The 17,222-nt window shown below is 32.1% G+C and overlaps 1 protein-coding gene across 22 annotated transcripts in view; it reads right to left on the reverse strand.

Annotated features, from left to right (window-relative positions):
* The window catches only part of ATRX (ATRX chromatin remodeler), a 246,852-nt gene that overhangs the window by 153,735 nt on the left and 75,895 nt on the right, over window positions 1–17,222 (reverse strand). For 11 of the 22 annotated variants that reach the window (XM_036226911.1, XM_036226907.1, XM_036226906.1 and 8 more), the window contains 5 exons: window positions 16,146–16,259; window positions 12,013–12,122; window positions 10,398–10,465; window positions 7,018–10,094; window positions 2,927–2,999 (listed from right to left, as the gene is read on the reverse strand). In XM_036226911.1, coding sequence (XP_036082804.1) covers window positions 2,927–2,999; window positions 7,018–10,094; window positions 10,398–10,465; window positions 12,013–12,122; window positions 16,146–16,259 — 3,442 coding nt within the window. The remainder of the gene's footprint in view (window positions 1–2,926; window positions 3,000–7,017; window positions 10,095–10,397; window positions 10,466–12,012; window positions 12,123–16,145; window positions 16,260–17,222) is intronic. The other 11 variants (XM_036226893.1, XM_036226896.1, XM_036226910.1 and 8 more) reach the window with 5 other exon arrangements.

Genomic DNA, 17,222 nt, shown 5'->3' on the forward strand with positions numbered 1-17,222 from the left:
TCTATCTCACAATAGCATACATGTACTTTCAAATATGAATGATATTACAAACAGTATGCTAAAATAACAGGAACTTATTTATTCACACCTACTAAAATATTCAGGACACAGTTAAATCTTTTTAATGACTTCAAAAGCAATTCTAGTTTTAAAACAGAAAAAATAACAGTGAAATCTGTTGCAAAGCTTTCAAACAAATATATAAGCATATAGTTTATATATATATAAGTATTCATAAGTATTTCGAAATTATAAAGTATTGATTGCCTCAATTTCAGAACTATCAAAACTTCTTTGGCTACAAACTAGCCTGTTTATCTTAATTCTAACAAATTCTTTCAACTCTCATGAAAAGATACATCATAATTAAAATTAAATGCTTGAACGAGAAAAAAGTTTTACAGAAATTTATTGCATCCAATTAATTAAGCATTTGTATGAATCCATTATTTACCTTTCCATAACATCAACACTGAAAATAAATTACAATACTGCTAAAAACCCAATCATATGAAATTTATACACAATTTATATACAATTACACAATTGTGTACAAATTTACACACAATTACAATATGCTATCTACCAAAGTACATCCTACTCAAAAATGTGAAATTGGTAAAATAATTCCAAGACTTAATCACAACCTGCAAACGAATTTCTAAAAGCTGCTTAGTGCATACTCAAACATGCTCAAATACATTGCCTACACAAAATTTTCAAGAAGATATTTGTATCCCCATCATTAGACAACCTATGGGTATTAGGTAACCTCTTTGGATATGAAACAAGTTATTAATGGTATATTTTATTAAAGCACATTAAACTGAGTATAAAGAAAAACATGCTCCAGCTAAAATTTAATTCTTCTCAAAAGTATTCAACAGGGTTGTATATTTTAATCACAAACACAAGATGGAACTAGGATACCCTCCAATAAAATACTTGCCAGTTATAGAGAGATGTGACAAAGTAACTTAAAAGATCAAAATAATGTTTATATTTTGATGAGCTCTAACACAAATAAAAAATTATCACACCTTAATAATGACACTCTCATTTTGTAGCTAACTATGAAATTAACTTAATTAGGATATAGTATGTTTTAAACATTATTAGCCTTTTAATAACATTTTAGGCCTCATATTTTACAGGAAAACAAACAGCAACATAAAGAAGTAAAAAGGAATGAAAGCAGTTTTTAAATTTTTAAATGCTATCATAATCTCGCTGAGACCATGTACTATATAAAATTCCTGATGAATTAAATGTACCATTCCATTCTGGACCTCATAACATAATTTATATATTTAATCAAAAACTAAATTACATGTCAGCAGCATATGAATCTTTGTATCCATGATTAAGCACTATTCAAATGTGCAAAATAAAATTGTTCATTCAACTTAATAAAAACATTCTCCTGTCAATTATGAGAACACTGATCTTTGAAACAGAAAAACCTACCAGCACCAGCAAGATGTAAACCTAAGCTAGAGTAACAGCTGTCTCCACAGCATTTACTAACTCAAAGTTAATTCCTTATGAAATCATGACACAAAAATGACATATTTTCTTAATATTAGAGTTTACTGTTAGGAATAAATGGATGGTTAATATAGTGCTCCTTAGTAAAACCATCATGTCTTAGACGTCTGGTGATAGAATTAATCAGAGAAAATTTCATCCAACCCTTTCATTTTGTTTGTTTGTTTACTTACTTTTACTATTACCATTTTATTAAATTTTTTAATAAATTTTTTTATTAAAATATAGCTAACACAGAATATTGTATTAGTTTCAGGTATACACCATAGTCATTCAACCTTTATATACCTATAAAGAAGTGATCACCATGACTAAATCCAGCAACCATCTGACACTGTGCAACAATATCACAATATTACTGACTACATCCTTATGTAGTACACCACATCCCCATGACTTGTTTTATACCTGAAGTTTGAACTTCTTATCCCTCTTCACCTCAGTCCTTCTATTTTAGAGATCAGAAAGTCTTGGCAAAGAGTAAAGTCACTGTCCAAGATTTCAGACAGTTGTTAGAAAAGATAGAAGTAAGATACACTTATCTCCATTATTCCAAAATTCCACCCAAAACACTACACTTGGTTGAAGATTATGATTGTGTGGTATACTATAGTCCAAGAAAGGATTAAAATATATATAAAAACATTATATTATATTCTTCAATATCTTTGTTTTGTTTTTTTTTTTATTTTTCATTGCTGAGATATAGGTGTTCCTTAGTATTTTTTTTCTACTCCCAGCCATCCCTTAGTTAAATAAATCTGTACAGGCTACACTATTTACATTTAAAACTATTGTGTAAATCTTATTAAAGTTAACACTATCATATTGTCTACTTTTTATCTGAAAAATGGTTAAAATCTGTATTAGTTTGGACACCTTAAATTGACACTAATTTTGAAAGTGATCTCTTAAACTTATATATCTGAGCAATCTCCTTTTTTTCACTTTGAACAGGATTTAATAAATAGGACCACCATACTGAATGGCAACTTAAAACAATAATCCAATATTAAGGAGAGAGATGTTTGTTGTCATCAAATTACTGAGATATGATTTACCTTCATCGATTAAATAATCTGTCAAAATTATTCTCAAAAATTATCAGTTTATGTGAAAACATAAAATTGACAGTGCTATATTTCTATAACATATCCTATGCTAGGTGTGCTAATATTTATATTTACTTTCTCTTAAGGTTTCTGAGTTTTAGCTCATTTTCTGGCCTTCCTTTCAAACTTGCAGGAAGATTGTGAGCGAGTCTTTCTAAGGCAGACACTCCTGGTTTTTACAACCAGCTTGTGGTTCCGTTTCTGTTGTTTGTGCCCATACCTAGGATGTGTTATAATCTGTTAAGTCCTTACAGATGGAATCATACCTATTCTCAGGATCATTGTCATCATCATCATCATCCACTGTGACAGGCACTGATTTAGATAAGGCTTCATCTCCTTGAGGAAAAAAAAAGGTACACTTAAAATTTAGCTTTAAATTATCTATACAAGTAAAACAATATAAAATAAACCTGGAAAGCCAAAAACTTTAAAAACAACTACAGGGTTCTTAAGTGTACTCTAGATTCTAAAACATGATTAAGAAGAATTGATAAGGAAAGAACAATGGGGAATTTAAGAAGTGCCAGCAGTTAAATGATAAATAAGTTGGATCTTATATATTTCAAAGTTCCTTCCGAGAGCACAAGGGTTTTAAAGCTCATCCTTCTGGTAACAAGTCTTTATCATTTGCCATCACATTATCGTAAATTTATTGCTGAAATAAGCTTTGTAATGATCCATTTTTAAGTTTAAAGTTAACATGTATAATTTATCCTGTATCATCGAAAAATAACAAAATTGTTATCAATATTTTGGTAGTATCAAGTAATTTCAAAATATACTTGAATTTGTATTGTATTCATGAGTAAAATTACACATATATATTCAAGTACAATAAAACTTATTTCCTTATAAAAAGCTACATTTCTATCCTTTGATTAAAATTCTAAAGAAATTAAAATTTGTACATTTCATTGTATGTAAACTACACCTCAAAAACAAACTTAAATACTGAACTCTTATTAATAATACTACATATGCTGAAGTAATTAGGGAGAAGTATGTTAATGTTTACCAATTATTTTGAAATGCATCCAAAATTTCAAGAGCATTACACTGAGTGAAAAAAGCCAACCTCAAAAGGTTACATACTTCATGATTCCATCTTTTAACAAAATAACGGATAAAAATCAGATTGAATTAACAGTTGCTAGGGGTTAAGAATGAGGATAAGTAAGGGGGTGTGCATAAGATGTAGCATAAGGGAAACTTGTGGTAATGGAACAGTTCAATATCTTGGTTGTCAGTGGTGGTTTACAAAACTACAAATGATACAATTGCATAAATCTATACTAATACATACAATACACACACACAAATGAATGCATATTAAGCTGATTAAATCTGTATAAATCTTCTGTTCCTGGTTGACACTTTATGATAGTTATGCAAGATATTACCATTAGGAGAAACTGAATGAAGGGTATCCAAGATCTCCCTGTACATTTTTTTGGTGCAACTTCCTGCAAATTTATAATTATTTCAAAATAGTTAAAAAGGCAAAAATAAGTTAGTTACACTGATGGATAGATAGGATATATAGACAGATATGTGATAAAGCGAACACAGTGCAATGTTAATGGAAAAAACTTTTCAGTACATTTAAATTTTTTTCGTAATAAAATATTTGGAGGAAAAATCCATAAAGAATGTAGACAGATAGAAATTCGAGACAGAAATATCCTAAATATAGAAAGGCAAAAATAAACCTCACACTATCCTAGCAAACTCACAATAAATAACTCATTCAAACAAGACCAATCTTCAAATGAAATATTAGTGGTAATATTACTGTTGTTCCTCTTTTCTACACCTTTCAAAATTTGATCCAAACTTCAAAATTCAGTTTGAATGCTACCTATTCGTTTAAGTCTTCCTCCAATATTTAGATTAAATGGTTCACTCAGTATTTCTCACACAGCCCTATTTTACTTTTATATCTTTCTTCTGGTATTCTTTTTAAAATGATTTATCTATGTCTATCTTGCTCATTAGACTGTAATTTCCTAGGACCATGTTGTTAACCTTGGTTGTTCATGCCATTCCCAAGCCCCAATTTCGAAGAATATGCTGTACCATGTAATAGGATACCCAACTATTGCTGAATAAATTGGAATTCTCTAAATTCATGAGAGCAGGGGAGGCTTTTCAAAGGCTCATAAAAACTGTCACCTAAAATAAGTTGGACATATTAAGGGACTAAATAAATTTAGCATGCTTCAAGCAAATTCTTAAGGAATGCCACTTATCTTTGGCTTACACCCAAACTTATCTTTAAAAACAGTATTTTTTACATAGTGCTTCTTTTCAATGCCCTTCATTTTATCTCCATAAATATTTCTATTGACAAAGTCCAATTTTTAGAAGTGTTAACTCCCTAGCAAATGTATCTTCTTTTTTTATCTAAAGCAATCAGTCCCAAGCAATATCCAGGGTAAACAAAATTGGAACAGACTTGTCCCACCAAACAGTCAAGAAATGAGTATCTGCTTAAGTACTGAATTCTCAAGGCTTCTCAAAATATACTCAACATCAGCACACTGGTCCTTCAGAATATAGTTACATAAGTTAAGATGGAACACAATGACCTAGACTAGTGCTGGGTTAAGGAATTATTGGGAAATATTTCCTATATTGTCATCTCTTGTTAAGATCTGATGAATACATATTACTCATTACACTACGTATTAATAGTCCCAACATGAGAAGTATGTCATAGGTATCTTCATATGTATTAAATTAAGTGAGATTTTGGGAAATGCAAATTAGTATTTGAAATCAAACATGTTAATTTCACTAAGGAAGCTGTTTAATCATGGAAACCAGTTTTCCAAAGTTTAAGATTAGTTTAATAGCCTAGAATTTGCTAATGAGAATATTCAATGTAACTAATTATAATTTATTATTCTTATACTCTAATCATTAATAAATTTTCTCATCTAAACTGAACAAAAACACTGATTTGATATCAAAGTTAACTATTCAATCATGTTTTGAATGCAAGTCCACGATTCTGAAATCCAAAAAGCTCTCAAACATAAAAGTTATATAAGGTGGTCCCAAAATTCATTTAGCAGCAAGACCTAATCAGAACTATTTACTCTTCTAAATGTGAATGTTCATGTTTTGCTGCAGAAATACTAATGTGGCTGATTATGGGGGTTTTTCCTCAGGCCCTAAGGGAGCTATTATATAATATACAGTTAACTACTCTGCATTATCTTTCTGAAAACCAAACAGTTGAAAAATCTGAAACACGTTAGGCTCAAGAATTTCAGGGACTGCAGACCTGTAGTGATAATAGCTATACAAGCAGAACTGCATCTAGGCATGTGATACAGAGGAACATTAAATTGTAACACCATGCATATCACACTTGGTTTTCAAATCAACTGATTAGATCAGTGCTCCATAAAAGGAATTTAAAATTTTATTTAAAAACAGGATTTAAATTAATTTCTCTAAAATCTGATTGGGATAAATGGAAAATGCTAACATAAGGAATGAAAGGAAATTTTTAAACATTCTGCCTCTGCCAGAAACACAGCTATAAGTGAAATCTACTTTATAAAACTTTTGACAAATTTCAAGTGTCCCCGGTTAGCTGACAGGTTTGATTGACTTAAAAAAAAAGACAATGAGTGACAAGATTACATTTATTGTACAACTGATTTTTTTTTTTAAATTGCAATAATAAAATTTTCACAATTGGGGGGTGGTTTGGAGTATCACTGACTATTGACCCAAACAAACCTTAATTATTCTAGTGCTCTATCTCATGATAGGGTAATAGAACTACTTTTCGGCTTTCTTCCTTTGTTAGTATTGAGGACAGAAATATCTGGTTCATGTCATTAGAAAAAAAATGATGAGCATCAGCAAAGGGTTTCAATGACGTAAATTTAATTCTCGGAGGATTTAATGGGACACAAAGTTATTCTGTCCAATTTAAAAAATCATATGCATGGCAAAGCACTGAAAACTGTCACAAATCATTTTATACGAGTACTAAGCACTCATCTCCATTAAATAAACTACTGGTACCAGTTTGATTTTCCTTCATAAACTACTGTTCATTACTTCAAAGAAAAAGCACTAAATATTGATAAAGAAATTTTGTTAATTACTCAACAAGCCTGGTATACCTGACACAGAATACTAACAATGAAATACCTTCCAATGATGGCATAAAAATAAATCGAGAAAGGCTTTCTAGTTAATCTCTAAAGACTTTTTAAATTGTCTTTTCCTAAACAGTAATCCTGTATTTGACTAGCTTCAGGAAAATTAAATAATGTAGTTATTAAAGAGGGAATAAGTACAAATTACACATTTTAAATTTATTTTTGCATACCTGAAGACTGACAAAATCCAGTATGTGAAGACAGCACTAAATTTTCCGTCACAGGCTTAATTTTCTGCTCATCACTGCTCCCTTCGCCTACAGAATTCTGATCATCATCTCCTATATCAGAAGATGAGGAAGTGATGTCAGCTTGCTTCCTTTTAGTGCTTGTTCTTAGGGAGTTTCTCATTTTCTCCTTGACATTGCCTGCCTTCTTTTTAGTTGAAGTTCTTTGTTTCTTCAGCTTTTTATTATCTTCAGAACTTTCCTCAGCATCTGAAGATGAGGAGCCACTCCGTACTCCCTTGTTACTTCGCTTTGAATTTAAATTTCGTCTTTCCCTCATTTCTATTCTTTTCACTCTCTTATCAGAAGAATCATGACCATCTTCTTTCATGGAATATTTCTCCATATCAGATGATGAACAATCTTGTCTCTTCCTTGAACTTTTTTCAGGTAAGTTGCACCTTTTCTTCTCTCTACCAGATGGTACATTCTTACTCCTTTTTTCTTCTGAAGAATCACAACTATCTCTTTTCCCTTGTAACTTGTCAGCATTATCAGATAATTCATCCTTCTTCTTACAAGTTTTATCTTTTATTTTTTTACTTTTCTTTTCTCCATCAGTTGTGTCTTTCTTATTTTGCTTTATGTCTTTAGGAAAATGACAAATTTCTCCTCCCTCAGGAAATTTCTCTGTGCCATCAGATGATTCATACTGCTGTTCCATCTTAATTACTTTTTTCAAGTCTGTAGTTTTCTTTTCTTTTTCTTCAGTTCCCTTTTTGCTCTGCTTTTTATCATCCTCAGAGGAGTCATCACTGTGCCCTTTCTTTGAGAACTTATCAGCAACATCAGATAAGCTACCCTGTACTTTCTTATACACTTTGGTTTTCAGATGCTTACTCTTTTCTTTAGTTTCAGCAAACTTTTTGTCTTCTGGAGAACTAAAACTCTCCTCTTTCCCAGAAGAAGGCTTATCAACACCAACAAAAGAAACACCTGGCTGCTGCTTCTTAACGTGTCTATCACTTAATTCTAAGAAGGTCTTGTCTTTACCAACTGTGCTTTCTGCTGAAGAGAAGTTCTCTCTTTCTTGTTTCCTTTCAGCATCATCAGATGACCGTTCTTGAGCAGTCTTCAAACTTTTCTGTCCTTGATTACCCATTCTTTTTTTGCTGTGTTTTTCATCTTCGGAAGAATCATAATCGTCTCTATTTGGAACTCCTTTTTTGGTTGTTCTGGCAACCCCAATTTTACTCATGCTCTTTATCTCTTTTTCTAATTCCGAGTCATAATTGGAAGATTCGGACTGGTTTTGTCGTTTCTTTTTAGGCATTATAAACCTTTTAGCTGATTTGCCTTTTTTAATATCAAAATCTGAGCCAGAAGTAGAACTTTTTCTTTTCCTTTTTCCTTTATCATCTTTCCCTGTTTGAGTCTTTAAATCATACAAAGCCTTCTCATGATTTGTATGAGTTTCATTAATATCAGTATCTGAAGAAGAACTGTGACTCATCCTGGACACCTCTTTGAGGATTGCTAGCATTTCATCGGAATCTGAATTCTGATCCACAATCTCTGACTGTTTAGATTTAGGCAATTTATTAGGTTTAGGATTATCTATAGCACTGTCAGAAGAATTCCGCTTATCTTTTTTTCTCATTGGACCCGATGGTTTTTGTTTCTCCTTAACTGTTTCATTACTTTCTTCATCTGAATTAGATGTAGCGGGGTTGGTTTCTGTCTGTCGCCTTAAGGGTGTAGTCTTTACACGTGGGGATCTTCGAAGATCAGATTCTTCTGCAGGTAACAGAACTTCACATTCAACCAAATGCTCATTATCATTTCTTTCCTGTCCAAGTTCACAGTTCTCTGGCTTGGGGCTCAGACCAGAACTTTTATAGCCATCTTTATCTTGTGGAACTTCCTGACAATCAGCACCTTTAATTGGGGAATTAGAAAGGGAGACAGGAGTGAGTTTAACATACAATTCTTTTGTTACTTTAGCTGTAGTTTTTGACTTAATACCTCCTCTGTTGTCTTTTGAAGTATTATTTAATTTTACAGAAGAACTCTCCAGTTCTTGCTCAATTTCACTGCTGCCATCACCCTGATGATCAGCTGAACTCTGAACTTCCATAGCAGCCTCGAGATTCTCAAAAATGTCTTCTGGAACTGAAGAAGGAACAGACACAATATCCATGTCTAAGTCTTCAGAAGTGTTAGCAGGTTCATACTGAGGTTCTTCCTTTTTATCAGATTTCTTATGTTCACCACTGGTACTTTTATTCGTTCTTTGTTCCTCTACTGGAATACTCTGATCCATGTGCTCGCTATCTACCCGCTTTCCTGACAATTTAGCTTCTGATTTTGAAATATCCTTCCTTTCCAAAGCAAAGGGTTTTTCTCCTTTTCGTACTTTTGTTTCAGACTTAGCATCTATGACTTTTTGCTCTTTGGTATTTTTCTCTTTGTTTACAGCATCTAAACCTTGGATCTCTGAATTCAAATCTTCTTCTAATGCAAGATGAGCTTTCCTAATATCAGCCAACACAGATTTAAAAGCCTTAAGCTGACGTAACTTTGTAGCCGAATTGATTTCTGAATTATCTGTTGCCTGCTTCAAAAACTTAACGTAACTGGAGTTCATGTTCGCTGTTGTCTCAATCAGTTTTTTTGCCTTCTTAATCAACTCTTTGGGTACAATTAGTGCTGAATACGAGTAGGTTACAGAACCAGAATATGAATCATCTAATTTCTTTTCTTCTCCATTACAATTTGAACTATTTTTCTTTGGAGAAAATCTGGGTGTATGGTCACATATTTTATTACTCTTTTCATTGTCAACTTTTATCTTCTTCTTATTTTGTTGCAACAACTGTTCTAAATTTTCAAATACGCTGTTACATGCAGTAACCAAGTCCAACAAAGGCTCCGGGTGACAAATGTAGCAATACCATTGATTGTTTTCATCCATTATCGTAGACAGCTCCTTTCGGCCAAGGTTGCGCAGAATACATTTCTTGCAGAAGGCATTATGGCAAAAGTCACAACAAATCAAGTTTCCACCTTCTGCACACCATCTGAAATTATTTAAAGATTAAAATATTATCCCAAATGAAACTCGTTTTAAATCTTTTTAATATTAAAGCAATTCATATTTTCCTGCCAGCAATATTAATAGTAAAGCAATTTAGCTTACCTGCTTATTCTTTATTAGAAACTTAAAACAGACATAAAACTATAGTTTTGTGGAAAAGAACAGTCTTCCATTAAAGACATCAATGGCACTACAAACAATGGATCTAATAATAGATTATGTAAGAATTCCCCCGCCAAAAAAGTAGCCAACACTGAATTTGAATTCATCTTGATGAATTACCTACCTACATTGTTCATCCATTCCATCTGAGTCACGGCTAATATCATCACTCATATAATATTTAAAGCAATTCTATTAAAAGAAAAGGGGAAGAGGAAATTTTATTCAAAATTGGTAGTATCCATAAAAGATGAAAACTTGATTTTTTAAGTCCTAAAAAAGTAAAGGGAGTGTGTGTGTACATGTGTATTTTAGACAATCAAAGCAAAAGCACTGAACTTTTCAATACTAATACTTTCTACAAATAGCTCAAGAAATAATTCCTTGGAACAGATTTCCATATTATCAAGTACACTATTCCTTATATATTTATAAAAGATTCTGATAAAGCAAATTTATGATCTCATATGACTAGCTACTAAAGCTCTACATAAAAATGTATTAGATGTTGTTGCTACTTAATAAACAGTCATCATATATAAATAACCAACTACCATGTGTATAGCTAAGCAACACCATCTTACATTAACCTACATTATCTTTAAATCTCAAAATATCTACTATACAAGGTCTGAGGTATTATGCCCAATGTGAGAGTAAAGGCTCTGGTTCATCAATATGAAAATAAATCTAAAGTCACACAACTAGCAAGAGGCCAAACTAGTACTCAAATCCAAGTCTGATTATAAATTCCTTTTTACTGGTACTGGATAAATGGAAGGTTCCATGCCCACAGGTAAAAACTATTTATTAAAATGAGCTAGACTGTCTCTTGAGGAAAAAAAAAGATATATAAGAGAATAGAAATGTGCATTACAAATTCAGCAATATGAAATTCAGCTGTCACAATTTAAAACTAGAGGCTACAACATGTACCCTAGATAGGTCCCTGGCTAAACTGAATTCAAGGAAAGGAGGGACACAAATTAAGTAGGTCTGTATCTATCAGAAATGAATACAATAAAAGATCTAGAACTAGAACTCTGAGGAAAGTCTAGTCTGACCCTGTATTTCAAGGAAGTATTTTCTTGCAAATTAAACTAACAGAGGATTAATGTTAGCACTAATATGAGTTGAGAAAACCATATCATTGATATTATAGCTATTTAAAATAAATTTCAAGGCATAACTAATAAAAAAGTGTACATAAACTATTAAAACTATCTTTGATACATATTAAACATTTTCAACTCTATTATCTCCAAGTTTTATGTCAAAACTGTGCTCCACAGAGTTTAGATTTGGGTAATTAGGGTACATAAGAGGGACAGTTATTAAACATACATTCTTTAAAATTTCCAGCACACCACACTCTCCCTCACCTACCACCAGCCTTTGAACACATTGCCTCTGCCTAGAATATGCTGAACCAATTCCACTTCACCAGGCTAACTCCTATTTATATTTCAGATACCAGTTTATTTCATCTCCATTACAAAGCCAACTTTAAATTACAGATTTCCTGTGTGTTCCTGTAGTATACAATATCACTACTATCACGGCACTACTTGGGCTTTTTATATGTCTTCCCCACTATAATATAAGCAATCCAAGGGCAGAAACCATTTCCATCTTCTTCATCACTGTGCACCAAAATTCTGACACTGTGTACCAAAAGTCTGATACATGGTAAGCATTAAATTATTTGTGGACTGAATTATCAACAGATCATTACATACCTTACAAATAAGTACTTGCAGTGAAGGATGTCTATAAATGGAATCTTTCTGAAAATGATTGACCTGTTGTCCACAAGCTGTGCAGCTCACAATCCCATGAAGCCCATCTTCTAGGAGAAAGGATTGACCATTATTCACATATATACACATACATACAAAAAGATATTTACATTAGTTGTTTGGCAACTTTCATATTGGAAATACCTCATAATCCTTAAAAAATGACATTTTGGACCCAAGTAAAAAGATTAATAATTTTATGAACTTACTAAAATGATGACAACCTTGGCAAATTCCAGAAATACAAATTCTAACTTATTTCCTTTTATAAATGTAAACCCTGTTTCTCAGAACAACTTGGTATAACATGAAAAGACTCCATAAAAGAAGTTCTAAAAATAGATGCCAACGGCTCTTTTTTCATTTTGCTATTGCTTTGCAAATAAATTCAGTATTAGTTCTTAACTGACATACATGAAACAGATTGTTTTGCAACCCTATACTTGTTAGGTATGCCATAAAGGTTTTATTCTCAAAATGGAACTTTCTGCACAGATCCTTTTAATATATATGTGAAAACCTGTAATTTTATATTACTAATTTGTTCCTAAGATTTACGTCAATACTACCCATAATCCCCATTAAACTGCCTTCTCTCTACGCTTGTTCCACTGTCCACGCTATATCAGGACTTTCTACTCTTCCCAAATAAGGCTTGCAGGTATATCTATTTTGGCAGCAAAACCTCAAAATGGTTGCGGGAAAGAGGCATAGTCCCATTCCTCAGTGTCTGCAGGAAAACGGATTGAAGATAATCTACACAACGGATTAAGAGGTAACCTCTCCTGCCTCACTCTCATCCCTAGTTCTGCTTAGGGAAGTGCTTCAGAATCTGAGCTGAACATTAGAATCATCCAATGAATTTCTTAAAAATAGAGAGCCATTTCCACCCCTAAACCACTGAATGAGAATCGCCTAGACATTTTTTTTTTCAAGTTTTAAGGATGATCCTGATGTGCAACCAAGATCTTAAGCCACATAAGATGACAGGTTATGATTCAAAAGAGGCCAGTGAAAATGGCTGCATTCACAAAAGGGAGACAACTAAAACCAAACAAACAAAAACAAAACAACCCTATCTCTATCCCTAAATAAAAGACAAAACAATACATACATTTCTTGCCTTTTAATTTTCTATTTTGTGTTTGCTTAATTTTAAGGTCCAAAGCACCATTAACCCAAACATTATTACGAATATTTCTATTTGCAGGTTAAAAAAGTTTATCCAAGGTATAAGGGTACTATCATACTTTCCAGAAAATATAGGGAATTTGAAGACTTTACTATGAAAGCTGCTAATACTATATTTTAAGTTATATTGTCCTGCATTAGTCTTTCATCTGATCTTGAATATTCATATATTCTATATTTGTTTTACAGAAACAAATACACAGTGTGCGCTCAGATAAATTAACAAGATAAATAAAAGCTAGAGCTTAAAAGTTCGTCCAATGTTAGATAATTTTTATTAAGTATCTTCCATGTGCTTTTTGCACGTCACTCAAGAAGTAAACAAAACTAGGTGATATTTTAGAGAATTTCTCCCACATGTACACAAGAAATTACATAGAGGATATTCATCACAACACTAACTAGGAAATTAGAAAAATTTGAAAACAAAAAATTGGAAATAAGTTAACATTTGGGAAATGGATAGTGGTTTACCCATACAACAGAATTCGGTAGATCAGTGAAAAATAAAAAAGCCTAACATATTTACTGACATGGATACATTTCACAAACAATGTGAATGAAAAATGTTGTGAAAAGACATACACATGATACTATTTTCTATATGTTGAAATGAAAAATAAATGCTTTATGAATATAGAAAAAATATAAAAACGTGCCTGGAAATGACACACACGCACATGCATATAAACTTCAAGATTATCATTACTTGAGGGGTAAGAGAAAAGGGAAATAGATAAGACTAGGACTGTATCAATATTTTATTTGAGATTTGAAGCAAATACTGTAAAATGCAGAAATGTTCCTTTACTTTATATGTCTGTTTTAAATTTTTATTTTTAGTTATGAAATATCTTAATGATTATAATACATTGTGTAAATATAAAAGAGGCATCTTTATTTCTGAGCTCAATATATTTTAATAGTTTTAACAAGAATGAAATTATTGTGCCATATAGAAAAATCAGGTATAAAATATATCTTCTAACAATTAAACTGGGGAAAGGATGTCAAAATAAGCTATGGTATTTAAAAAATAGTGGCTCCTAGAATGGTCAATATAGCTATATTTTTTAGTTTAATTTTCTTTCAAATCAATATAAGAATATTTTATATATAAAGTTTACCTTCTTGAGTTTCCTAAATTAGGCTTCAATTTTAGAACTAATTTCCCTTAGAGGTCTGAATATTAACTAGCAAGTCAGTACCTCGGATCACTAGTTTAGTCATACATGTGTATATAAATAAACATAGTTAAATTTCCTGTGTGATTTCTGACAGTTTAAATCATTAAGACATGAAAGATTTAAGTACTACTGTACGGCTATAAACATACATATTCCCTTAAGCACCATATAATCATTCTTGCACAGAACACTCAATAAAATGTTCCAGAAACATATCAGCTCAGACCAAATATGAGCAGCATAGCAAAGTGGCACTAGGAACACCTTCCCCAACAACTTTGGGGTTTTTTTTTATTCCCTTTTCAGCCCTCATCCACATTTCAGACACAGCTCCAGAGTCCTCCTCATCCCCTAGAAGACACCATTCAGATAATTTTGACACAATGCTGTATACAATTATCTCTCTTCCATACAGGACACAAGATTGGGGCGGGGGGCAGGGTACACTTGCTACTGGTCCTTACCATCACTTTCTACTTGCTGATTCTTTTGTTTTAAGAATACTATTTAGCTATGGTAGTACGCTCTGTTGCTGCAATGACAATTTCCCTCCTATGAACTAGATTCTTAATATATCTTCTTATGCTTGAAAGGGGTAGAGCACCCCCTTGAAAACAAAAGACTAAACAACGTTTCATTGATTTTCTATGAAAACCTAATGATTTAACCTGAAAACTGATAATATGTATTTTATACATACAGATATATTTTACTAGTTCCATCAAGATAATCATATAGCACTAAAATAAAAATCTACACACTATTTCATCAATATAAGAACTATACTATAATTTCACAATTAACATGACAAATATTAAGCAGACATACTTCCATTACACCTCTACTTAGAAATTTAGTGTCATATTCTGTCTTTTAGAGATTCATTCCTTTTACGGTCACAGATTCTGGCTCTGTTAATCTGCCCAAAAATACATACAGGCACTATTTAAAAATCACAAACAAGTGGGACACATATCCATTGTCATAAATTTCCAAATGAATCCTCCTTATGCTAACTTTCTAAAGATGATTAGAAAGACGGTTGTGTGTTTAAGTAAGAGTAGACAGACAAAGCGAGAGGAAGCTCAGACAGATAGAGAGAGAGAGAAGGTTACTAGCTCTAGCTTCCTTCTCTTTCCTACTCATCTCTGCATTGCTATCCTTAGATCAATAGGTCTGCAACTTTAATGTGCATGAGAAAAAATTGGGGCGTGTTTTTGACATTATCCCCAGAAATTCTAATTTGTGAGGAGTGGAGTCAAGGAACTTGAACTTTTAACCAGCAGCCTAGGTAACACTAATGAAGATGTCCATCGCTCTGTGAAACAATGTTTAAGATATGTATAAAGTTACCTGAAGGCCATGGGTAAGATATTGTCCGAATCTGAAATTCCTTTGGAGTGAGGGAATACATGGTATTCTGGCATATAGGCATTATATAATTAACATATGCAAGAAGGAAATGCTAAGCTTCTTTAAATAACTTAATAGCCACTGAAGGCAAAGGTGTTTTGATAAATGGTGTTTAACCTTTTCTGCTTCAGAGCTCAGAGAGAAACAGAAGTTATTTTTAAGTAGTGCTTTTAATAAACAATGGGCAGAAAAGTGGAGGTATTTTTAGTAAGCACATCAGATTTTCCAATATGGTCATAAACAGCAATTTAAACTCATGTTTTCATTTCCACTTGTATTTACCTCCGCGTTTTTTGAGATTTTCAGTTTTCATTTTACTTCTGCTTCTAAATTCAGGCCCTTTAAAATCATCTTTGTCTTCATTCAGCACTGGCTCTGGTTGTACAATCACTGTACCTAGAAATATTTCATTTAAAAAACCATTACACATATTAAATGTGCAAGTGAAGTACAAGACTTCAGTTCAGATAAAGCCAACATTGCTGGTACCTAGTTTTATTTCTTTCAAGCTTTCAATACTTGTATAAGGACCTCTCAAGAGTAAATAAAACAGGGAAATAATAAAAGGGCCAGGTGTCAACAATTGGATAACTTGTTAGAATATAATTCATAAAAACGGGAGAGAGAGGTATTATGAACTGATTATAACATAAATGTGTGAATAAAGAAGAAAGTCTCAGACCAGTTCTGAATTTTTATAGTGCCTATCATGAAATGTTTTGAATATGAACATCCATGCTAAGTTCCATAAAGAGTTTATAAAATAAAATGATCAGAAGGGAAAATTTTTTTAAGGATATCCCTATTCTCATAATCCAAATCATAAATTTAGAAAAATATTTTTGAGGTTTCTATTTTTTTCTTTTTTTATTTTTCAATTATAGTTGACATTCAATATTATATTAGTTTTAGATATACAGCATAGTGGTTAGACAGCTATATAACTTACAAAGTGAGACAAAGATTTTTAATGGTTGTTTTATAAATTGTTTTGAAAAAGAATAGTGGGGGGGACAATGTAAGAAGTTAATTCTGCTATTCTATACCTACTCTGAGGCATTTCCCAACTAGTATGGCAGAGTTTCAGTACCCTGCAAAGTCCTTAAAGATTTAAATAGAGGTAGGTTTAAGGTACTTAAGTTCAAGTGCTCTAACAATAAAATGTAGAATATTATCAATTGTTGGTCTCTATGGAAATATTTTAGAAAGAATGTACTTTCTTAAGTATAAAACATGTGAATTGAAGAGAGAGGTTGTCAATTTGTTTTTTCATTATAATCTCCCAAGAGCAAATAAAGCAGGGGTATAGTAAAAAGGGTCCAAAGTCTCACATTTATCTATATTGCTGGGCTTAGTAAT

Source organism: Rousettus aegyptiacus, unplaced genomic scaffold, assembly GCF_014176215.1.
Source record: "Rousettus aegyptiacus isolate mRouAeg1 unplaced genomic scaffold, mRouAeg1.p scaffold_m13_p_9, whole genome shotgun sequence".
NCBI lineage: Eukaryota > Metazoa > Chordata > Mammalia > Chiroptera > Pteropodidae > Rousettus > Rousettus aegyptiacus.